The 25,770-nt window shown below is 45.5% G+C and overlaps 1 protein-coding gene across 7 annotated transcripts in view; it reads right to left on the bottom strand.

The window, feature by feature from the left end:
- FHOD3 (formin homology 2 domain containing 3) overlaps positions 1-24,849 on the bottom strand; it is a 498,596-nt gene extending 473,747 nt beyond the window's left edge. For all 7 annotated transcript variants that reach the window (XM_030925939.1, XM_030925940.1, XM_030925941.1 and 4 more), the window contains exon 1: positions 24,551-24,849. In XM_030925939.1, coding sequence (XP_030781799.1) covers positions 24,551-24,715 — 165 coding nt within the window. In that variant the 5' untranslated portion in view covers positions 24,716-24,849. The remainder of the gene's footprint in view (positions 1-24,550) is intronic.
- Between the last annotated feature and the right edge of the window lie 921 nt (positions 24,850-25,770).

Raw genomic sequence — 25,770 nt, 5'->3', positions numbered from 1 at the left:
CTGCAAAGAGAATAAAATACCTAGGAATCCAACTTACAAGGGATGTAAAGGACCTCTTCAAGGAGAACTACAAACCACTGCTCAACGAAATAAAACAGGACACAAACAAATGGAAGAACATTCCATGCTCATGGATAGGAAGAATCAATATTCTGAAAATGGCCATACTGGCCAAACTAATGTATAGATTTAATGCTATCCCCATCAAGCTACCAATGCCTTTCTTCACAGAATTGGAAAAAACTACTTTAAATTTCATATGGAACCAAAAAAAGAGCCTGTATAGCCAAGACAATGCTAAGCAAAAATAACAAAGCTGGAGGCATCACGCAACCTGACTTCAAACTATACTACAAGGGTACAGTAACCAAAACAGCATGGTACTGGTACCAAAACAGATATATAGACCAATGAAATAACACCACACATCTACAGCCATCTGATATTTGATAAACCTGACAAAAACAAGATATGAGGAAAGGATTCCCTATTTAATAAATGGTGCTGGGAAAACTGGCTAGCCATATGCAGAAAGCTGAAACTGGATCCCTTCCTTACACCTTATACAAAAATTAACTCAAGATTGATTAAAGACTTAAATGTAAGGCCTAAAACTATAGAAACCTTAGGCAATACCATTCAGGACATAGGCATGGGCAAAGACTTCATGACTAAAACACCGAAAGCAATGGCAACAAAAGCCAAAATTGACAAATGGGATCTAATTAAACTAAAGAGATTCTGCACAGCAAAAGAAACTATCAGCAGAGTGCAACCTACAGAATGGGAGAAAATTTTTGTAATCTATCCATCTGACAAAGGGCTAATATCCAGAATCTACAAAGAACTTAAACAAATTTACAAGGAAAAAAACAAACAACCCCATCAAACAGTGGGCAAAGGATATGAGTAGACACTTTTCAGAAGAAGACAGTTATGTAACCAACAGACACATGAAAAAATGTTCATCATTGGTCATTAGAAAAATGCAAATCAAAACCACAATGCAAATCATAACTCATGCCGGTTAGAATGACAATCATTAAAAAGCCAGGAAAGGACAGATGCTGGAGAGGACGTGGAGAAATAGAAATGCTTTTACACTGTTGGTGGGAGTGTAAATTAGTTCAACCATTGTGGAAGACAGTGTGGTGATTCCTCAAGGATCTAGAACTAGAAATACCATTTGACCCACTGATCCCATTATTGAGTATACACCCAAAGGATTATAAATCATGCTACTATAAAGACACATGCACATGTATGTTTAATGTGACACTATTCACAATAGCAAAGACTTGGAACGAATCCAAATGTCCATCAATAATAGACTAAAGAAAATGTGGCACATATACACCATGGAATACTATGGAGCCATAAAAAAAGGATGAGTTCATGTTCTTTGCAGGGACATGGATGAAGCTGGAAACCATCATTCTCAGCAAACTGTCACAAGGACAGAAAACCAAACACCGCATGTTCTCGCTCATAAGTGGGAGTTGAACAATGAGAACACATAGACACAGGGAGGAGAACATCACACACTGGGACCTGTCGGGGGTGAGGGGCTGGGGGAGGGATAGCATTAGGAGATAGCTAATGTAAATGATGAGTTGATAGATGCAGCAAACCAACATGGCACATGTATACCTATGTAACAAACCTGCACGTTGTGCACATGTACCCCAGAACTTAAAGTATAATAAAAAAAAAGTGAAGTCCACCCCTGAAAGGAACAGAGCTGCAGAACAACGGGTGCTGGGGTGGGCTCATATAGTTTGCCTCATCGGGTCCATCCTCAAGCTACTGATTATTCTGAGCCCTATACAAACTGATTGGAAACTAGTAAAACACTAATAACACCAAAGGCCCTTCAATCAATAATGACCAATCAAAATGACCAAGATATATTTTAGAATATATATAAACAGCTCAAAAGGACAAGAGGTGACCTTGCTATCCATCTGAGGGATTTTTAACCCCAGTGACTCATGTAGTAGAATTTGGGCAATGCCCTTTTTGCTGGTGAACAAAAGGTGGTGAAATGTGGTAGACCCTCTTGAGGAGCTCCAGTTTTCTCCCCCACACACCCTATGAGGCAGAAGCAAAGCATCATCCTGGGCATGCATGGGGCTAAACTTCTTGTCCCCTCACAGATTTCCCCTGCTTTGGCAGCCCAACAAATACTGCCTAAAATAATGAAATTTAAACTGTTTAGACTTTGTAGAACTACATATGTTAATTTAATGGAGTTGATGCGTTCTGCTTTAGGGAACAGGCTGGTCAAGGAACTTTTTTTTTTTTTTTTTTTAATGAGAGCAATGGCTCTCCGAGAAAGTGGGGGAAGAAAAGAGGCTTAAAGATACCAGAGCCCTGAGACACAAAGAAATCTCAGGCCCGGGGCCGCCCCTCCTTCTCCCCTCCCACTCCCCGAGGATTAGTTCTGGTCTTACTCATGGCTGTCTCAGCCACAGAACAGTGCATGCAGTGACAGCAGCGGGCAGAGAGCTGCCACTTCAGGGACTAGCAAATCACAGCACTCACGAGGGCGCACCAAGCAGGAGTCACAGACACCAATCAGGAAACCAAAATTACATTTTCAAAAGTCGGGTCTGTGAGCACACATAATGAGGTGTCTGAGTACTCAGCACTGCTGGGGTTCACTGGGACATCACAGATCTGGGGTCCTCTCTCCAGGCCTGGTGCAAGGCAGGCTGCCAGAGGAATTGACCGGGTGGGCATGTGAGCACGCAGGTTCTGGGCTTTGATCTAAGTCCTCCCTTATTGCTGCTGTGAGGCCAGGCCTTAACCTTAACCAAAGCACTGTTCACATACTCTAATGTTACAAGCAATATTCAAAATCTCAGGATGTTCCAGAGGCCCCCAGGACTCCTTAACCCCCACATGCCCTCTGCAGGAGCCCCCCAGTTTTATCCAAAAGGGAACCTGATAAAAACTTCTATACACTGGGTAGAACAAGAGACTCAAGAGTCTTGGGATGAGGGTGTCATATCAGAGGGTAAAGACTTTGGTCACAGGGAGATCTGGGATCCAGAGCTCTTGGGTGACCAAGGAGGCAGGCTGAGGCCAGGAAAGGCCTGGAAATGGAGAGAGACTTAGGTCAATGTCCTGAATATCTCCATGTAAACTAGTTTCTAATGAAACTCACTAAACATAAGCCAGTCACAATTTCCTGCAAAAGCACAGTCCCCACCTTATGCACAGGTGTCTTTCAAAAGTTCAATATGAATTGACTATTTGGAACTCTTGAGTGCATTTTTCATACAAATAAAGTGATGCATATTAGGAGAGTAGGCTAAGAGACCAGGCCAACCTGACACCATCATGGCCTATCAGTTCCTGGAGATGAGGCCCATGCTTTATTCTTCTCTGATTTCCAAGTGCTCTGCAGAGAACCTGACTTAGAATCAGAACTCACAGAGTTGTGCTCTGTGAGTCAGTGAAAGACTTCCTCGGACGTCAAGCACGATTGTACGTTTAACTTCCCTGTGTGTTCCTCAGGAATGCAAGTGCTAACATCCTCGATTTTTAAAGGCACTTGGAGAACCACATAGATCTCCCCAATTTAGGCCTTGACCTAATGTACTCTAATATCCTAAGGAAAGTCAGGATCCCTAGACAAGGAGGCAGAATAGAAACAAAGCTGAAAGATGGGCTCTGGTTTTTCATTTGAGGCAGGTCCCCAGGCTGCATGCACTGAAAGTAAAAGATGCCCTGATGAGGGGGCTCCTTGGAGGGTCACCTGGAGGCCTTGGCAACCTTAGGACCCTTACTTTCCCTCAGCAAAGAGAAGATAAAACTCATTCAAAAACCAGACATCTAATACTCTAGACCCTGAACTTCTTAAATATCTGCCCCCCTCCCATTGTTCCCACCACCTCCTCCTCTAAAGCTCTATTCTCTGATGTGACAGAGAAAGCCACATGTACTCAGCCACGTTCTTCCATTACTGCTCATGTCACCTCCGAGTGCAATGATCACAGTGCACCTTTCACACTCTAATTTCTCTAGTGCCACTTGCTGCTTTGCTTGTTTACACCATTTTGCTAATTGATAAAATGGCTGGTGATTTGTGCTCCATGGGGATTGAGAAGTGATTCTCACATAGCTCTGTCATAGGCGTTGTCCCTGTGTAAAGTTGTGAAATGAGAGTTTTGAGCCAGGGTGACGTCAGAGCCCAGAATGATGAGGCCATGAGGCAGGGGACACCAGTACTTTGCCTCACAATTCATCCACAACAGGGCTTTGGGAGGCATAAAAATTAAGAACAAACAAGGATATCTAAATTAATTATCTTTTTTGTGGGCAGTGTTTTGAAAAGTGCTTACATTCTAAAGTTCAGAGACCCAAATAACAAATTCTTCTGACAGGCCAGGTGCAGTGGCTCCTGCCTGTAGCCCCAGCTACTCAGGAGACAGAGGCTGGAGGATCACTTGAGCCTAAGAGGTCAAGGCTGCATGGACCGTGATCATGCCACTGCACTCCAGCCTGCGCAACAGAGTGCAACTCTGTCTAAAAAAAAAAGACAAATTCTTCAGACAAAAGATAACCTGCCGGCCGGGCGCGGTGGCTCAAGCCTGTAATCCCAGCACTTTGGGAGGCCGAGACAGGCGGATCACGAGGTCAGGAGATCGAGACCATCCTGGCTAACACGGTGAAACCCTGTCTCTACTAAAAAAAAAAAATACAAAACAAACTAGCCGGGCGAGGTGGCGGGCGCCTGTAGTCCCAGCTACTCGGGAGGCTGAGGCAGGAGAATGGCCTAAACCCGGGAGGCGGAGCTTGCAGTGAGCCAAGATCCGGCCACTGCACTCCAGCCTGGGCGACAGAGCGAGACTCCGTCTCAAAAAAAAAAAAAAAAAATAACCTGCCATATAAGAAACCTCCTTACTGTCCTGCTAAGGACAGAGCCAGGTAATTATCTGCTGAATAAAGAGTCTAGGTACTTACCACAGAAAAATGAAAACAGGTTCACACAAAATCTCTACACAAATGTTTAGAGCAGCTTTATTCACAATCACCAAAAACCAGAAACAACTCAGGTGTCCTTCAGTGAGTGAATGGATGAACAAACTGTGGGATATCCACACTGTGGGAAACTGCTCCACAATCAAAAGGAAGGAACTCCTGAAGCACCCAACAACTTGGATCTCAAGGGCACTGTGCAGAGTGAAGAAGCCAGTCTCAAAAGGCTACACACGAAATGATTCTATTCATACAGCATTCTGGAAAAAAAAAAACTACGGAGAAAGAAAACAGATCAGTGGCCTCTGAGAATGCATGACTACAAAAGGGTGGCCCGAGAGAATTCTTCAGGCTGCTGGAATTGTTCTGTGTCCTGTTAGTGGTGGCAGTTACAAAAACGTATGCATATATGAAAACTCACAGGACTGTGCACCAAAAATAAAAGTGATTTTTACCAAATATAAAGGTTTTTTTTTTTTAAGTTCACAAATTCTTTGGCAATTCTCCCATAAAACAATGATATCTAATTCCCTCTAGCCCTTGAATGAGGGCCAGCCCTGGTGATTCACTTCTAACCAGTAGAGTACAGCGAGAGCATGTGGCTAGAAAGGGTGAGCAGGCACCCACCTGGCCCTCTTGCTTTGGAGCCTGGAGCTGCCTTATAAGAAGTCCACCTACCCCGAGGACACCATATTAGACAGACCTTGGGGAGAGACCATTGACAGATGAAGAGAGATGCCCAAGGAGCTCCCAGCTATTGGCACTTCCCAGCCCAGGCACTGGGCATATGACTGAAGAAATCTGAGATGATACCAGGGCCAGCCACGATCCAGCTGCAGCCTCATGACAGACCCTGAGCCAGAACCCCCAGGGACTGCTTTCAAATTCATGGCCCAAGGAAACCATGAGAGATAATAAATATGATTGTTTGAAGCCACTATGTTTGAGCTGATTTATTCATAGCCATAGATAACTAATGTAGGCACCCACATTTTCTGAGCAATCCCCATGTGACTGATACTGTCTCAAACAACTTATTTTCCATTCATTCACTAAATATTTATTGAGCACTTTCCATATGCCATGGACAACACATGGACCAGAGGGATAGACTCCAGGTAGACTCCAAGAGGCAGGATAATCAACAGAATGTGATTCTGACAGAGGGGGGATTGCTGCCAGGGAGAGGTTCTCAGTTGGTTTGGGCAACTGGCTGGCAACTCAGCTCCTTGCTGAGGCAGTACAGGTCTGTGGGAAGATGACAAGATCTGATCTAGAAGCAGGGCAGGTTCAATGCCTGTGGGACGTCCGGGAGGAGCTGTCCAAAGGGCAGCTGGGTATTTGGCCTCAGAGCCAAGAGAGAGTTGAGCCAGAGATATGAACTAGGGAGTTATCAGAAAGCCCTCAAACCCACCCAGGACAAAGAGGGTGACTGTGAGGAGGAGGTGCAGTCTGGACAGAAACCTGAGAAAGGCCAACATTCAAAAAGTCAGAGGGAGCAGAAAGATTGAGAATGACTAGACAGGGCAGGTGAATATCACACCATCAAACAGAATGGCAAGCATTCCTCAAAGGGGACCATCAGAAACAGCAATTGCTGCTATGAGGTTCTATAAGTCAAGGATGGAAAAGTGTCTACTAGATTTAAAGACAAGTACCTTATCAAGAGTAGTTTTATTGCAGTGACAGGAGCTGGGAGGGAATGGGGCCGGGGGAAGGTAAGACAGTGGGGCTTAGACAGGTCTAGGAGGCTTGAAGGGTGAAGAGCAGAAGAAAGACAGCTGGGCCCAGGGCCAGGGAGGAGGGACTTTCTGGACAAAAGAGGCTTTAGCCCACCTAAATGCTAATGGGAGGATCTCAGAGGGAAGGAGAGGGTGAAGACACAGTGGAAAAGGGCTGGCATGGCCAGAAGAAGGGGTGCACCTGCCCCTTCCCCCCATCAGCAATGAGGGCAGGGCACATAGGTGCAGGTGGAGGTTGAGGCAGGCAGGGGCCAGGGCTGCATCTGAGTGGTCTGCTTTGTCTTTGCAGTCAAAGGTGAGGACCCATGCTGGGAGTGGGGACACTGTGGTGGGGGCGCAGGTGTGGGATGGTGAGAGGAGATCTCATAGCACAGCTGCAGGGAAGGGACTACGATGCTGGGGAAGGAACATGGCTCACCATTGCACATGGCACCTGGGGCTGGAGGCCATGCATGTTCCTGTGACATACAAAAAAATATGAGGACCTTGTGTTTGTCCACAACAGCCCATGAGGGAGGTGCTACTGTCTGAAGATTTCATTAGAAACACGGAGCTCAGGCATGTCTGACATGGAGCCCAGCACCATTTTGCCAGCCCTTGGTGTCATTTATTTGTGTTACTCTGTGGACCAATGGAGTCTGACATGAAGCAGACACGCATGAACATCTGTGAAAGGGAGGAAGGAGGGAAAGCTCCCAGAAAGGGTCACATCATAAGCCCTCACTGGCTAACACTTGATAATCCGCTCACCAGGAATTAGCAGTGGCTGGGACTATGTACAGCAGGCGGCCCCGCCCTCCCTGCCCAGAAGCATCCTGTGGCTTGTCCCTGTCTTTCTGCCTCCCATGCTATCTACATAGGTGGCCTTTCAGTGACTCCCCATCCATCCATCTCCTTTCTTCTTTGCCCCAATTCTCTTTCTCTCACCTTTTTTGTAATTACTTTCTTCCTGTCTGTCTTTCCTCTTCCTTTCCTTTTCTGTCATGTTTCTATTACATGAAATGAAAATAATTTCTCATTCGGTTTGTGGTCCTTGACAACAGCCCCTGCTCCCCAGTCAAGCCTATATATTAGTTTAGCCCCCGGGCCCACTGCTGCAGGTCACATCCCTCCAGGGGGCTATCTTCACCCACCTAGAGCCTTGGAGCCTGATCCTGACTCCCACAACCTATCTGTGTCTCACCTGTACCAGGTGCCCTTTACCTCCCTTTCACCTATTCAAACCCCATTCTCCTTCTCCACAAGGCTTTCCAGGCCATGCAGTTCATGTGGATTTTTCCCAAGTTGACATTTCCTTTTTGTTCTTTGTTTTTTGTTTTGAGACGGAGTCTTACTCTTGTTGCCCAGGCTGGAGTGCAGTGGCATGATCTCAGCTCACTGCAACCTCCACCTCCCAAGTTCAAGCAATTCTCCTGCCTCAGCCTCCTGCATAATTAGAATTACAGGCACCCGCCACCATGCCCAGCTAATTTTTGTACTTTTTAGTAGAGACAGGGTTTTGTCATTTTGGCCAGGCTAGTCTCAAACTCCTGAACTCAGGTGATCTGCCCACCTCAACCTCCCAATGTGGTGGGATTACAGGTGTGAGCTACTGCACCCGGCCCCAAGTTGACATTTCTATAGCCCCACAGGCCTATGTCACACTTTGACATGAGTCATATGCTGCCTTCAGTTGTTACTTCACTTTGCATTATGTTTACACTTTACTTCTCCAGCCCATCATCATAATAAAGATCATTTTCACATTCCTGGAATCAGTAGCATTGATAGAAATAAACATAGCCAAGCTCTGCTCCCCAGCCTGTGTAAAACTAAGCACCAACTTGTTCCATTTAATGTCATGTCAACTCAGCTTACATTTTTCTCTGATTGTGTTCACTCTGCACACTTCTTTGGGTGTCAACACACATCCTTCAGGCTTATCTCTGACAGAGGGAGACAGGGAGCCGGGCCCGAACAACAGAAGCCATATGCTGAATTCATTTTTCCACCCTGTGAGGGGTGGTTACCGTGCATCAGTCATGAACCAACCTGATTTTTCATTTTCTCACCTTTGAGATGGAGGCTCAAATGCCCCACTCGCCCTCTTTTAGGGTTGTGTGAGAATTAGCCAGGCTAACCTATGTCCCAGTGCCTGGTAAACTGCACAGACATGCTGTGGTTCTAGTACTGGCATATTCTGTAATGAATCACTGTCCACAAAAATGCACTCAGTTCTGGGAACAAAAAACCACTCGTATCCTTGACTATTGTTCTGGACAGGACTGCCCAACAGCTCTCCTTTCCCTGCTCCCAGACACATGGTGCTGCTGAGCTTGGATGGAGGAGCCACAGGAAGACTGGATAACCTCTCCCACTTCCGGGCACTGGCAGCCTAGACGCTAGCCTCTCCTGGACTGCTGGTCCCTGGTGATTCATGGAAGCTGCGGTCAGGAGCCTGCCTGAACCCTCCTGCAGCCTGACGCTATGATCTGATACAGGAAGGAGTAACAGATCCCTCCAAGGTGAGCATCATCACCTGAAATAAAATCTCCTACCCAGAGCCTCCACGGTTGGCAAAAGGCAGAATCTCTGTGTGGGAAGAAGGGCAGTTGGACTCTGTGGCCACCACTCCTTTCTCCTCAGGTCTATCTTCCTCTTGGAATTTCCCACTAATCAGAGCTGCTGCAGTCACTGTGGCCACATTTGCCTCAGGGACCCTCCCCCTCACACAAGCTCACAACGCTCTTCCCCCTCCCCTTGGCTCAGCATGGGCAGGAACAGAAAACAAGGCTTAGGAACAGTGCAGGTGAGAGCACCCGTCTCACGAGCTGGTACTTCTCCATCGTGAACTACAGTCCTTAAGTCTAGCCTGGTCTCCCTCCATAAGAGAGACCCCAGTACCCATTCCACCCACGAGAGCCCCCAGGCATGTCCACACCCTCCAGACAGCATGCCTTCTCTTGCCAACACAGGGCTTCCTTGCAAGCTGTACTTTCCTTTTGGAGGACCTAGCATGGACTCTGTAGGGAGAAGGCCAGAAACAAGTTTTTGATACACTGAAGAGTTGGTTCTCCCACACTCACCTACAGTGCCCATGGGGGAGGAGTTGTAACATCCACAAATCATGGCGACATATTAGGGATCTGAAAACTAAGGGTCCACCCTTCAGACACTTTCCTATTGCTGCAATCATCAAGTATGTTAAGATATACTGCACTTTTTCCATTTAACATTCTTGCAAATATTCAAAAAAGTATTTTTGTGGTTTACCATGTAACAGACCCTCTCCTAGGAACTCTGAAATGAAAGGTAAGTTAATGTGCTTCCTGCTACTGGGGCTTTACATCTGGTGGAGGGACGCAGCCACAGGATGAAGTGAGATCCACAGTGTCCTGGGTCCGAATGTGCTCAGTGCACAGCCTGGGTATGTCTGGAGGATGGCCAGGAAAGCCTAGAATGAGTTTTGCTCTTCAAAATAGGTAGAGACAATGGGATACATACACATAATTTATTCACAGTTTTAACAATCATCTCTGAATCCCACCTGGTGGTATTCTGAGTTCAAGTATCAGTCTTGGAGGTGGCACCAGCTGCACAAAGAAAGGAAGAAGTCAGGTTGGAGCTGGGCTTCATAACTTGGCCTGGCTCTTCACCTGCCCCAAATGGATTTAGAGACCATCTTTCCAGCTACCTCCAATGCTTAAAATGAGGGAAACTGCTCCTATCCAAGATGAAATCTTTATCCTTCAACTCAGCAACTAAACATTGAGAATTCCATCTTAAGGAGGTAATCAAATATAAGAAAAAAAATTTATTTTTCTGCAAGTATGTATTATAGCACTATCTGTATTTTCCTTATTGGTAACTACCTAAACCTCCAATAGTTCAATCATTCATGCATTCATTTAACGAATATGTATTAAGTACCAAGCATGGACAAATTTAACATTCAAGAAGAAAGAGCACTTTCCCTCATGGAACCTGGGAACAATGGTTACATGGATCATGGCACATAGATAGACTGGATTACCAAATTGTCATTAAAGATGATGGCTCCAAGAATATTTAATGACTTAGGAAAGTATTCAGATATTATTATGAATAGATGTTAAAATTCTGGCAAGACACAAAAGTGTTAAAAGTGGTTCCCTTCGGGTGGTGAGAAGAGTGATTTGTATTTCTTCAATGTGCTTTTCTGTAGTCTCTGAATGTATCCTTGCATTCATTCTGTGATGGGAACAGATGCTTTGTTGTATAAGGAAGAAATCCTTCTTTGTTAGTCTTTCCTTCCCTAAGCCTAACTTTGTCAGTAGTAACCTCTCTCCAGCAATGTCATCCTGAATACACACACACAGCTTAAGTGGACAGCTGCATGGACCAACACTGTGAAGATGCTCCAGAGTACAAGACACATGCACATCAATAAACACATACTGATCTGAGTAATAAAAACAGTCCATATTACACAGCTTTCTCATGGGCATAAAACAGCTCTTTACTTCTGCCACCACAGGGGAAGGTAACAGGTGTGGTACTTCCAGCAGCCCCCTGTAGACACCATCTGCAGGTTGTAGGTCCCAGATCACACCTTGACCAAACCCTGGGGTCATGGTTCTTGTGGCTTTACCCTATTTTCATCCTCTTGGGCACATCCAATTAATTTTCAAGGGCCATGTCCATCTCCATCTGTGGGGATATGAGGACACATCTCTCCAAGTACAAATTAGGGAGAAATGGTCTTCTAAAAAATAAAGCTCAGGCCGGGTGCAGTGGCTCACGTCTTAATCCCAGCACTTTGGGAGGCCAAGGTGGGCAGATCATGAGGTCAAGAGTTCGAGATCAGTCTGGCCAACATGGTGAAACCCCATCTCTACTAAAAGTACAAAAATTAGCCAGGCATGGTGGCATGTGCCTGTAATCCCAGCTACTTGGGAGGCTGAGGCAGGGGAATTGTTTGAATCTGGGAAGTGGAGGTTGCAGTGACCCGAGACTACACCACCGCATGCCAGCCTGGGCGACAGAGCAAGACTCCGTCTCGGAAAAATAAAAAATAAAGTTCAAAAATTGGAAAGGCTACACTCGAAGGCCAGGGGACAACTGGTCACTATGATACATGAAGAAGTCAGGAGGTGCTCCTAGCAGAGGCTTTACACAAGAGACTTCTGCCAGGAGATGGCTGTGATGAGCAGACTATTCTTCCTCCCTTCTAACTCTAAATCATGGTTATCCACTCACTCAGTAAATATTTACTTTACATTCACTATGTGCCAGACACTGTTCTAGGCTCCTGGGCTACACCAGTAAACAAAACAGATTTAAAAAAACAAAAGCAAAACAAAAAAACTCTGCCCTCATGAAGAAGTGGACCAACTACTCAAGGACTTTGGGGTTTGCCCTGAATGGCAGCAGGGCTAAGGAAGGTTTGGAGCAGAGGAGTGATATGACCTGACTCTCATTTTTTTTTTATATATATACTTTAAGTTCTAGGGTACATGTGCACAATGTGCAGGTTTGTTACCTATGTATACATGTGCCATGTTGGTGTGCTGTACCCATTAACTCGTCATTTACATTAGGTATATCTCCTAATGTTATCCCTCCTCCCACCCCTCCCGACAATAGGACCCGGTGTGTGATGTTCCCCTTCCTGTGTCCAAGTGATCTCATTGTTCAATTCCCACCTATGAGTAAGAACATGTGGTATTTGGTTTTCTGTTCTTGCGATAGTTTGCTGAGAATGATGGTTTCCAGCTGCATCCATATCCCTACAAAGGACACAAACTCATCCTTTTTTATGGCTGCAGAGTATTCCATGGAGTATATGTGCCACATTTTCTTAATCCAGTCTGTCACTGATGGACATTTGGGTTGATTCCAAGTCTTTGCTATTGCGAATAGTGCCGCAATAAACACACGTATACACGTGTCTTTATAGCAGCATGACTTATAATCCTTTGGGTATATCCCCAGAAATGGGATGGCTGGGTCAAATGGTTTTCTAGATCCTTGAGGAATCGCCACACTGTTTTCCACAATGGTTGAACTAGTTTACAGTCCCACCAACAGTGTAAAAGTCTTCCTATTTCTCCGCATCCTCTCCAGCACCTGTTGTTTCCTGATTTTTTAATGATTGCCATTCTAACTGGTGTGAGATGGTATCTCATTGTGGTTTTGATTTGCATTTCTCTGATGGCCAGTGATGATGAGCATTTTTTCATGTGTCTGTTGGCTGTGTGAATGTCTTCTTTTGAGAAGTGTCTGTTCATATCCCGTGCCCACTTTTTGATGGGGTTGTTTGTTTTTTCTTGTAAATTTGATTGAGTTCTTTATAGGTTCTGGATATTAGCCCTTTGTCAGATGAGTAGATTGCAAAAATTTTCTCCCATTCTGTAGGTTGCCTGTTCACTCTGATGGTAGTTTCTTTTGCTGTGCAGAAGCTCTTTAGTTTAATTAGATCCCATGTGTCAATTTTGGCTTTTGTTGCTGTTGCTTTTGGTGTTTTAGACATGAAGTCCTTGCCCATGCCTATGTCCTGAATGGTATTACCTAGGTTTTCTCCTAGGGATTTTATGGTTTTAGGTCTAACATTTAAGTCTCTAATCCATCTTGAATTAATTTTCGTATAAGGAGTAAGGAAAGGATCCAGTTTCAGCTTTCTACTTATGGCTAGCCAATTTTCCCAGCACTGTTTATTAAACAGGGAATCCTTTCCCCATTTCTTGTTTTTGTCAGGTTTGTCAAAGATCAGATGGCTGTAGATGTGTGGTATTATTTCTGAGGGATCTGTTCTGTTCCATTGGTCTATATCTCTGTTTTGGTATCAGTACCATGCTGTTTGGGTTACTGTAGCCTTGTAGTATAGTTTGAAGTCAGGTAGCATGATGCCTCCAGCTTTGTTCTGTTGGCTTAGGATTGTCTTGGCAATGCAGGGTCTTTTTTGGTTCCATATGAACTTTAAAGCAGTTTTTTCCAATTCTGTGAAGAAAGTCATTGGTAGCTTAATGGAGATGGCATTGAATCTATAAATTACCTTGGGCAGTATGGCCATTTTCACAATATTGATTCTTCCTATCCATGAGCATGGTATGTTCTTCCATTTGTTTGTGTTCTCTTTTATTTCACTGAGCGGTGGTTTGTAGTTCTCCTTGAAGAGGTCCTTTACATCCCTTGTAAGTTGGATTCCTAGGTATTTTATTCTCTTTAAAGCTATAGTGAATGGGAGTTCATTCATGATTTGGCTCTCTGTCTGTCTGTTACTGGTGTATAAGAATGCTTGTGATTTTTGGTCTAAAATTTTCTTTTTTTGTTGTGTCTCTGCCAGGCTTTGGTATCAGGATGATGTTGGCCTCATAAAATGAGTTAGGGAGGATTCCCTCTTTTTCTATTGATTGGAATAGTTTCAGAAGGAATGGTACCAACTCCTCCTTGTAACTCTGGTACAATTCGGCTGTGAATCCATCTGGTCCTGGACTTTTTTTGGTTGGTAGGCTATTAATTATTGCCTCAATTTCAGAGCCTGCTATTGGTCTATTCAGGGATTCAACTTCTTCCTGGTTTAGTCTTCCGAGAGTGTAAGTGTCCAGGAAATTATCCATTTCTTCTAGGTTTTCTAGTTTATTTGCATAGAGGTATTTATAGTATTCTCTGACGGTAGTCTGTATTTCTGTGGGGTCAGCGGTGATATCCCCTTTATCATTTTTCATTGCTTCTATTTGATTCTTCTCTCTTTTCTTCTTTATTAGTCTTGCTAGCAGTCTATCAATTTTCTTGATCTTTTCAAAAAACCAGCTCCTGAATTCATTGATTTTTTTGGAGGGTTTTTTGTGTCTCTATCTCCTTCAGTTCTGCTCTGATCTTAGTTATTTCTTGCCCTCTGCTAGCTTTTGAATGTGTTTGCTCTTGCTTCACTAGTTCTTTTAATTGTGATGTTAGGATGTCAATTTTAGATCATTCCTGCTTTCTCTTGTGGGTATTTAGTGCTATAAATTTCCCTCTACACACTGCTTTAAATGTGTCTCAGAGATTCTGGTATGTTGTATCTTTGTTCTCATTGGTTTCAAAGAACATCTTTATTTCTGCCTTCATTTTGTTATGTACCCAGTAGTCATTCAGGAGCAGGTTATTCAGTTTCCATGTAGTTGAGTGATTTTGACTGAGTTTCTTAGTCCTGAGTTCTAGTTTGATTGCCCTGTGGTCTGAGAGACAATTTGTTATAATTTCTGTTCTTTTACATTTGCTGAGGAGTCCTTTACTTGCAACTATGTGGTCAATTTTGGAATAAGTGTGATGTGGTGCTGAGAAGAATGTATATTCTGTTGATTTGGGGTGGAGAGTTCTATAGAGGTCTATTAGGTCTGCTTGGTGCAGAGTTGAGTTCAATTCCTGGATATCCTTGTTAACTTTCTGTCTCATTGATCTATCTAATGTTGACAGTGGGGTGTTAAAGTCTCCCATTATTATTGTATGGGAGTCTAAGTCTCTTTGTAAGTCTAAGGACTTGCTTTATGAATCTGAGTGCTCCTGTATTGGGTGCATATATATTTAGGATAGTTAGCTCTTCCTGATGAATTGATCCCTTTACCATTATGGAATAGCCTTCTTTGTCTCTTTTGATCTTTGATGGTTTAAAGTCTGTTTTATCAGAGACTAGGATTGCAACCCCTGCTTTTCTTTTCTTGTTTTCCATTTGCTTGGTAGATCTTCCTCCATCCCTTTATTTTGAGCCTATGTGTGTCTCTGCATGTGAGATGGGTCTCCTGAACACAGCAAACTGATGGGTCTTGACTCTTTATCCAATTTGACAGTCTGTGTCTTTTAATTGGACCATTTAGTCCATTTACATTTAAGGTTAATATTGTGATGTGTGAACTTGATCCTGTTATTATGATATTAGCTGGTTATTTTGCTCGCTAGTTGATGCAGTTTCTTCCTAGCATTGATGGACTTTATATTTTGACATGTTTTTGCAATGGCTGGTACCTGTTGTTCCTTTCCATGTTTAGTTCTTCCTTCAGGATCTCTCGTAAGGCAGGCCTGGTGGTGACAAAATCTCTAAGCATTTGCTTTTCTGTAAAGGATTTTACTTCTCCTTCACTTATGAAACTTAGTTTGGCTGGATATGAAATTCTGGGTTTAAAATTCTTTTCTTTAAGAATGTTGAATATTGGCCCCCACTCTCCTCTGACTTGGAGAGTTTCTGCCGAGAGATCTGCTGTTAGTCTGATGGGCTTCCCTCTGTGTGTAACCCGACCTTTCTCTCTGGCTGCCCTTAACATTTTTTCCTTCATTTCAACTTTGGTGAATCTGACAATTATGTGTCTTGGAGTTCCTCTTCTCGAGGAGTATCTTTGTGGCATTCTCTGTATTTCCTGAATTTGAATGTTGACCTGCCTTACTAGGTTGGGGAAGTTCTCCTGGGGGATATCCTGCAGAGTGTTTTCCAACTTGGTTCCATTTTCCCCATCACTTTCAGGCACACCAATCAGACGTAGATTTGGTCTTTTCACATAATCCCATATTTCTTGGAGGCTTTGTTCATTTCTTTTTACTCTTTTTTCTGTACACTTCTTGCTTCATTTTTCATTTGATCTTCAATCGCTGATACTCTTTCTTCCAGCTGATCGAGTTGGTTACTGAAGCTTGTGCATTTGTCACCTAGTTCTCATGTTATGATTTGCATCTCTATCAGTTCTTTTAAGGTCTTCTCTGCAATGATTATTCTAGTTATTCATTCATCCATTCTTTTTTCAAGGTTTTTAGTTTCTTTGCGCTGGTTACATAGTTCCTCCTTTAGCTCTGAGAAGTTTGATCGACTGAAGCCTTCTTCTCTCAACTCCTCAAAGTCATTCTCCATCCAGCTTTGTTCTGTTGCTGGCGATGAGCTGCGTTCCTTTGGAGGGAGCGATGCACACTGATTTTTTGAATTTCCAGCTTTTCTGCACTGCTTTTTCCCCATCTTTGTGGTTTTATCTGCCTTTGGTCTTTGATGCTGGTGATGTACTGATGGGGTTTTGGTGCGGGTGTCCTTTCTGTTTGTTAGTTTTCCTTCTAACAGTCAGGACCCTCAGCTGTAGGTCTGTTGGAGTTTGCTTGAGGTCCACTCCAGACCCTGTTTGCCTGGGTATCAGCAGCGGAGGCTGCAGAAGATAGAATATTGCTGCACAGTGAGTGTTGCTCTGATCAAGCAGTCAGAAGATGCCTTGGTTATCTTCTATTCTGAGAACTTAAAAAAAATCTTGGGCTTGTCCCACACACTCTGGTTACAGCTCTGGCATTTCATTCTCTGCTATAAAAATTAGTGCATGATGAGGCATCTCAGCACCAAAGGAGTTTCCTTCTTGGTTTTCTCTTTTTCAAGAATGTTAAAGATATTCAATGAGAAACTAATTTGTTTCATTTTTGCCAAGGCTAGGAATACCATTCTATATTGAACTGCAAGTTGTTTAACATTTTCCCTTTTTTCAAGTTGAACAAAAATTTTAAGATTTTCTTTTCTAACATTAAATCCTAAACATTTTTCCTTGGAGTCTAACATTTTAATTTCTAGATTACAAAACTAACTGGTGAAGAGGAGTTGGATGTTTCCAGTTTGTAAACAGATACAATGTAGATTCCATTTGTTACTATGTGTCTCTAAAGACAGAGAAACTTCTGGGTATATATTTTTTTGCTGATTGGTGATAATTTTTTTTTTCAAAAAATAATTGTTCTTCCTCCCTCCTTAATAGTTAATTCATAAATAAGTTTATCTGCCCATAGAAAATCAATGTTGACTATAATTATAAGGGTGCCAAGGTATACAATCAACTTACATTTTCATGTACATTACAGCATCACTGCCATTCACTGTAAACTGAGATCCTCTTCTGAGGCATACTGCAGGTGGAGGTAGAGCTGGCTCATTGGGAACTGGGCAACACTCCAGTGTGGCTACGCAGGCATGTCATGGGCATCAACAGCCTTGGGAAACTGAGTGCCTTTATATATTGGTATCATTTATTATGGCCTTAACAACTTCACAGCTTAGTGATAAAAATTGAGGAGCATATACTGAAACCACAGGTATAATATCTGTACCTTAGCATTTCGCTTGCTAAGCTAATAGTTCATGTAACTGACAATTGTTTACTTCATCATGGGAATTGATTGAGCCTAGAAAGACACTCTGAACATAAAAAGACAGATGTTCTACACTTGTTTTTCTAAGATTCTAAGGAGAACACAACAATCAGCGCGGGAAGCAAAGCATCAATAGAGGTATGAAAAAAAAATCCACTGATGGTTAGCCATCTCAGCCATAGAAAACACACTCAGATCATACAGTAACACTTATTGAAAGAGCTCTGATCCCAAGGGGACTATTGGAATTGTAACCTAATTTTTTTAGCTCTTTTATAAAAATATTTCAGTATATGCATAAGTATAGAAAGTAGTATCATGACCCCTCCCCACATATCTATAATGCAACTTTAACTCACAGTCTATCCTGTTCCACCTATATACTGACTCACCTACTTGTCTCTTATCTGGAATTATTCTTAAGCAAATTCTAGACATGATATAATTTCAGTATGTATCTCTGAAAGCCATAAACTGTTATTTAAACCTAACCACAATACTATTATCACACTTTAAAATTAATAATTTTAATATTAAATATCACTGCTCAAATGTTCAAGTGATCTGAAATATTTATTTACAATGTATTTGAATCAGCATTCAATCACAGCCACATATTGCCTTTGGTTGATGTATCTCTTCAGTCTCTTTTCATCTAAGGTTTCCTTCCATCTTTTTCTTTCTTTTGCAATTTATCTGTTGGAGAAACTGTAATTTTTCACAATCTGGATTTTGCTGATTGCATCCCTGTGTCAAAGCTTAACATTCACTGTAACTTAATGTTCCCCATTCTTTCTAACTTAGTTCAGAACAAAGCTCAGAAACAGTCCCCCAGCTCCCCCTCCACCCCAAAAAACTTCCGATTGTCTCTCTAATGGAGCAGATGCTGACAAACCCAAGACTCTGAAAATGGCCACCAGAGGAAGATCCAGCTATGCCTCTAAGCCAGCCACAGGCAACAGCAGTGTCATTGAGAGATGAGGTGCGGGGGTTGCCTGGAGCAGGTGATTGCTGTCTTCTGAAGACAGAAAAGTTCCCAAGTGTTCAAAAGTATCATCTTCAGAGAGAGATAAACTATAGAGAGAAAAGGAGGGTGGGGGAGGGCTGTTCCTGAGTTGGCCTCAGCATGTTAATCAGTTTTAAGGTCGACACTATTAAGAACTAACATTTCAGAGTCCAGAACGGGAGGGCAATGGCAGTCCTGTTGTTTTCCAGAGGGATTCAGGTTGGACTCCGAGGACAAAAGGCATAGACACAGAGCATCAACCCTGGGAGGGCTTGCCAGAGCACAACCACTTAAATCACAGCACTGTGACAGGCAGCCGCATGCAAGGGCAATGCAGTCAACCCTACCCCACCCCCACCTGCACAGAGAGCATGGGCTATGCTGGTTTTCTAATAATGGGACACAGTTAACAACAGGATTTGGAGGAAGAAAAAAAAAAGACCTTAAATCTCAGCTCCTTCACTTAAACACAGTATAGCCTTAGGCAACCTGCTTAACCTCCTGTGCCTCAGTTTCCCCATCTGTTAAATGAGGATTCCTCATCTGCCTCCCTGCTAGAGTTGTTGTGAGGATAAATAAAGCTATACATGGAGGCCTACAGTGCAGCCTGAAGCATAAGTTCATGACATAATAGCCCCTTCCTTCCCAAAGATTGATGCCAGTCTATTCCAACCCAGATCCTTGCAAGGGGCCATGACAGCACCTGCTGGATGTCTGGCTAGGTTACCAATATGGTCTGTGGCCATGCATGAAACAAAGCCAACTGACCCATGAAGGGTTCAATCCCATGATCCTGATCTCAATAGCGAGGCTCCAACCAACTGAGCTAATTACAGTGGAGTCAGATTCGACTCTGCTTACACGGAGACACTCTTAGCTGTTCATACAACATTCTTAAACAGTGTTGTCCTAAGATACTATGACACAACACATTTGCCAAGTTTACTAATGATCTCATCTTTTTAAAATCTTAATGTAATGTAGCAAACAAATGTGTCCCTTAAGAGGATTAAGGTGGAAATTCATTAGTGCAATAATACCAGTGGATTTGTGTTCTAAAACTAACACCAATCAATCAACTTAGTGCACATTCTATCTTAGCACTACTCGGCCTTTGAGGGAAACACCAGAGGACTGAACAGCCAGATCTTCTCCCTCAGGGAAGTTATCAGAGAACAGGGGAGACAGTGAGAAACCCCATGTACTGAGAGCCTGACCTAAATCACCTGTAATCCACGTTGTTCAGACTGTAGTGTGCACAAAAATCACCAGGGCATCTCGGTGAAATGCATGTCCTGATTCAGCAGGTTGGGGGAGGCCTGAAAGTGTGCATTCCTAATATAGCCCAGGTGATACACAGCTCACACTTGGAGTAGCTAGATTCTAATCCTCACTGTAATCAGCTGTTTACAGATGGGATAGCTGAGGCTGCAAGGCAACCACAAAGACAAAGGTAGTGAAAAAGGAATGAACACAGTACACTCAAGGCTAATCCAATAAGAGGATGCACGCTGAAATGTGGACAGGCTACCTGGAAGGAGAACATTCAGGACACAAAAGTGGAGTCCTTAAGAGCCTAGACCTGCTGTCACATGCCAACTCGGAACTTCTCACTTGTGTGACCAGGTGATTTCCTTCCAATCTTGGTCTCTCCTTCTATGAGTTGCAACAGTATCAGTACTTGGCCCTGGAATGGCCATGGGCTTGGTGAGCTGATATCCCTCTAGGATGGTTCTCAGCTCAGGCAAATGCCTAGGACATGACAGCTATTATAACTCCACTCTGTCCAGCTCACTCTGGGCAACAAAACATTTCCTGAATTAAATCATGAAGTAATAATTGTCATTTTAACATGTACACTAAAAAAGTCATCACTTTTTTGTAAAAATATTCTACAGTTCCAGTGCGGTCTATCAAAGTGAAAAAAGAATCTTTAGATCATTAAAGGCCAGCAGCATAAATCAATCCAAACACATTTTAAGCTTTAAAAGGTCTAAGATTCTATGAATGCTACTGCAGAGGTTTTTCTAAATTAGAACTCCTATAATTACCATTTTTCTTTTAAAATATTAAGCCAGAAATAAACATCTACTTTTGCAGCATTTGAAAACAAAACCTAAATGTCTTGCTTAGCCCAACCTAGAACATATAACCACCAAAATGAACATCTCCCCAATGAGAATATGGCACCTGATTTGAACTTTTTGTTAGAAAACTAACGTTTATTTAATCATATTCCCTAGAACTACTATAAGCAGATGAAGGTTTTTTAAAATAATGTATCAGTTTAAGAAATAAAAAATGATACAGTATAATAATCACAATCTCTTATTTTCGCATGAGATGACAATTTTGTTAAATGAACAACTTCAACTTCTAACGGAGTCAGCAGACGTGAACTAAATTAATACATCATTAGGTTAAGAAAAGATGTCCACACTCAAGTTTCAGCCAGGAAAGGCCTGACAGGTTGTCCAGTTCAAAGGTTGCCAGTACAGGAGAATCCCTAGGAGAACTTCAAAAATTAGGACCCTCTGAGGGGGCCTTCTCAGCGCTGCCTACACAGGTACATTTACTTTAAGAAGATTCACCCAACTGTACACTTACACCCTGTACACTTTTTTGTATATGTGACCTACTTCAGCCAAAAGTTTACTCCCAGCCGGTCATGGTGGCTCACACCTAGAATCCCAGAATTTTGGGAGGCCAAGGTGGGCAGATCACTTTGAGCTTAGGAGTTTAAGACCAGCCTGGGTAACATGGTGAAATCCCATGTCTATTAAAAAAAAAAAAAAAATTAGCAAGGTGTGGTGGTGCATGCCTACAGTCCCAGCAACCCGGGAGGTGGGAGGGATCACCTGAGCCCAGGGAAGTCAAGGTTGCAGTGAGCCGTGATCACACCACTGCACTCCAGCCTGGATGACAAGAGTGAGACCCCATCACAAAAAAAAAAAAAAAAAAAAATGAGTCCCTCAGGGACTTGAATGTGCAGGCAAGCTGAGAGCACTCTGAGTGTCTGCCTGTCCCACGCTCACACTTCTCCCCTCTTTGTCCCACTAAGAATGCACTCTCTGCACAGAACTCCACTTCTGGGCTATCCCAGGCTCTGTGGGACCTGGAAGAAGCACACCCTGTGGCCCAAAAAGCCTCGCTGGTGGCTGGGTCCTGGGATGATAGCTCACCCAGGTCAACGCACCCCCAATAGCTAATTCACAGCAGAGTTGATAACTACATGTTCCCAATTCTGACTATGCACTCTGTGTCAGGCCAGGAATTCTGCCTCAAGGCTTTCAGTCACTTACAACATTCACCTGTCCCCAGGCCTAAAAGTGCTTGGCCCTTGAAGGTGTCAGGGTGAACCCCTCCAGTGAATGGAAGACGCACAGGAGGCATGGCTTCTGTCCACAGCCATATACCTGGTTCCCAGAACAGAACCACACCGATGCCCTGAGTCACACAAGGCTGGTTTGAATCTCAGTTCCCCACTTCTAGCACAAAAAGTGGGTTAGCCACTCTGCCTCACTTTCCTCGTCTCTAAAATAGGGACAATCCAAGTCCCTACTTTATGGAGCTGTGTAGTGTGAAAGGAAACCATGCACTGAGAGCCTGGGTGGGGCATACACTACATGTCAAGTGCTTGAAACTCCAGCTGTTTCTATCACAGGTGGATCATCCAATTTTAAGATTCTCTGATGGAAGCTAATATCATCTTAACAATATGAATGTATACCTAGGCACATAAATGCCCTGGTTTCTGCTTTACAGAACCCTCATCAATAAAGTCAGTTACTCACTTTGCTGTAGATGGGAAAAACAATGCCAGACATCTAAATATACTGCAGGGGTCTTGGGGCAAAAGATTCTGAGACTGAGGCTGGCTGGCCCCCAAAACAAAAGTCAAGGGTCTCTGTAGAACTTCTTCTGGTTCTGTTCATTCCACAAGGAACACCTTAGAAAGTTCTGCAAGCCAGTGTAACTTCTGGGGCTTCTAGTTGGGGGTGAGGAGGAGGGGGGCAGTGGAGGAGCATCAGGATTTTCTCCTACCAGACCAGGATCAAGACTGTGGGACTGTTCCATGGAAACATGAAAACATACTACAGCTCCCAGCTTGAAAGGTTAACCCATGTATATAGGGTTTGAAATCCAAGGAAACCACTTCAAGGTCACAGGGTCACAATTATGAGCCTTTGGTGGTTTCAACAAAAGATCACTGTAATCAGAGACCGTAGTGGCTCGAATAATCATGATGTAGAAGAAGCTCTTCCAAAACTTTTCACTGAATCAACTAATTGAGAAGAACCAAATAATTTACAAAAGTGATTCTGATCAGCTGAATCCAGAATACATCACTCTGGATGATGATGACCCTCTGTCTCCCAATCAAATGTGCTCTTGTGGCCAGAGAGGTTTCCACGACTGTATCTGTCCTGAACCAACCAGGAGAGAATTAGATGGAAATGCCCCATTTCTTATTCCTGAAAATGTTACTAATTAAGTAGAGGAGGAAAGCACTGATACACTAATAGAGAGGAAACTACCACTGCCAAAGTCCACCAGTTTCCTCACACAACCAACCTCCTCCTCTACTTGCAAAGCAGTTCAACATCATACAGAAATCCGAAGATTTCTTTTTTAAATCAATTTTGTTATTTGGGGTATCAACCCTTATCTCTTCCAAATATGTGTCAGTGTCGACCCTCAAGAAATAAATCATCTCCAAGCTTTAATATGAATCCTAGGCAGAAAACATACTGGGAAGGTAATTCTGCAAGCTGCATTCAATCTGTTTAAGTGAGAGGAAGGGTTTTCCTGGGTAACAAAATGATTAGCTTTCAATACCCAGCTCTTTGCAACAAATACTTTGCAAGAGGCCTATCCTCCTGCAAAAGGTTACACACACACACACACACACACACACACACACACACACACACACACACACAAAAAAAACAGCCTCTCTAACGGGTAGACTGAGAAGCCATTCTTCCCAGGGGACACTCATTTCGGGCTGCCAGGCTGAGGCTTTGTGAGCGCGCCGCCCCTCCGCGCCCCCGCCCCTCCTCCCACAGCGACTGCTCCAAGGTTCCCAAGGCCACCTGCTTCTCAGAAGAAAAGGGGGATACCCTAAGCGCTATCGCCGTGCGCCGCCGGCGTCCTCGGCGGCGTCTCAGGGGGAAGGAGGAGGCGGTGTCGCCGGGAAGCGTGCTTTGTCGCGAGGGTCGCGTGGCCGCCCGCAGCGACCCCAGAGGCCTGAGAGAGGTTTTGTCCCGGCCGTCGCTCAGAGCTCTCCTCCAAGGGACCTGAGTCTCGCGGCACCCCGCTTCTTCCCGCGTCCCGCTTGGTGCCTGCCCGAGTGCCGAGGCCGACAGCCCGCGTTCTAGCCCCACCCCGCCCACCCGGCGGAGCTAACGGCGCGGCTCCGGGAACCCTTCTCCATCCCGCCTCGGGCCGGCACGGCACCTGCTCTGCCACGCCCGCCCCCGGCTCTGGCCGTTCCTTCCCGCCCGCCCCGGAGGGTCCTGCGCCAACCGGCGGGTGCCCCGAGCCCCTCTGTCCAACGGGGAGGGGGATTTGCCCTGGAGCGATGGTCCCCTGGGGCCGCGCCCAGCCCAGCCCAGGGGGCCCGCGAAACCCCGGGCCTCGGCGCCCCCACCGCGGCGCGCACCGCAGCACCGGGCTGCGTCCAGGAGGCCCAGCCCACCCCGCCGGGCAGTACCTTGTGCGGCGCCCGCAGCAGTCGATGGACCCCCGCCAGCTGGGTGCCGAGCGCGAGGTCCTCGCGGAACGTGAACAGCGGCGGCCGGCTGGGCTCGGGGAAGTTGGTGCTGTTGAAAGGGTCCGTGTCGTCCAAGAACTGCACCCGGCAAGCCAGCGTGGCCATGATGCATCCCTGCCGCGGGGCCGCGGGCCCCGGGGTTAGCGGGGCCGCGGGCCGGGACGCTCGGGTAGCTGCGCGCAGGGGAGGCCGCAGCCGCCGCTCGCTGGCTCGCGGGCTCTCAGGCTCCGGCGCGCCCGGCTGCAGCCCGGGCTCCGGCCGCTGGGGGCGGGGCGGGGGCGGGGCCGACGGGCCCCCTCCTTCTCCTCTTCCACCGGCTCCTCCCTTCCTCCGGGTCCTCTAACCCCGGCCTGTCTGCCCCGACCGACGGGACCGCCGCCGGGAAAGTGCAAAGGAGACGGCTCGCGCCGCATCCGCAGCCCTGCGCCAAAGGCCGGCGGCGGCAGCGGCGGGGCGGGGAGGCCCGGCGGCCGGACTCGACTGCACGTGCGCTGCGCGGCCCCGGGCCGAGCTGCATCCCTCGGAGCCTGGAGGACCGAGGTGGGGGTTTGGGAGACTGGGAGACAGGCGGCCTTCTGACTTCTTCCCCACCGGGAGAGGGCTTAAGCCTTTCCAGATGAAGGCGGCGGCGGCCGGCTCCTGCTGCCCAGATTTGGAATATCCCGGCAGGGCACCAGGAGGACAGGGAGCCGGCTCCGGCAGCAAGGGGGGTGGTGGCAGCAACCAGGAGCCCCACCTAAGGGTATGGGGAGGTTTCCCTTAGGAAAAGAAAGAAGCTAAGAAAGAGGAGGGTGCGCCAGGGAACCCAGGCCGCTCTTAGGCACAAGCCTAAAGACTAGAGGCGTGGGGGCTGCGAGGTTTCGCTGCGGTACTCCAGCGCCAGGCCTGGCCCCCGGGGCGCCCGGCGGGTGCTGGTTAAACCTCTGCATCACCACGGCCTCTCCCCAGTTAGGCCTTCAAAAGCCCTAACTGGACCTTGTGGGGCCGCGGGGGCTTGGGGAGGTGGGAGCCCTTCTGGCAAGGTCCCCGAATTGCGGAGAGCCGGGGATGCCCTGGTAACCGAGGGACTGGGAGGGAAGGTTTGCATCCTGCCCGCCCCTGCCAGGCGGGAGCGGCGAGACTCCACATTGCCTCCCACCGCTCTCCTCGCCGCTCACGGG

The sequence above is a fragment of the Rhinopithecus roxellana genome, chromosome 21 (assembly GCF_007565055.1).
Source record: "Rhinopithecus roxellana isolate Shanxi Qingling chromosome 21, ASM756505v1, whole genome shotgun sequence".
Taxonomy (NCBI): domain Eukaryota; kingdom Metazoa; phylum Chordata; class Mammalia; order Primates; family Cercopithecidae; genus Rhinopithecus; species Rhinopithecus roxellana.
This window is presented reverse-complemented; position numbering and strand designations above follow the sequence as displayed.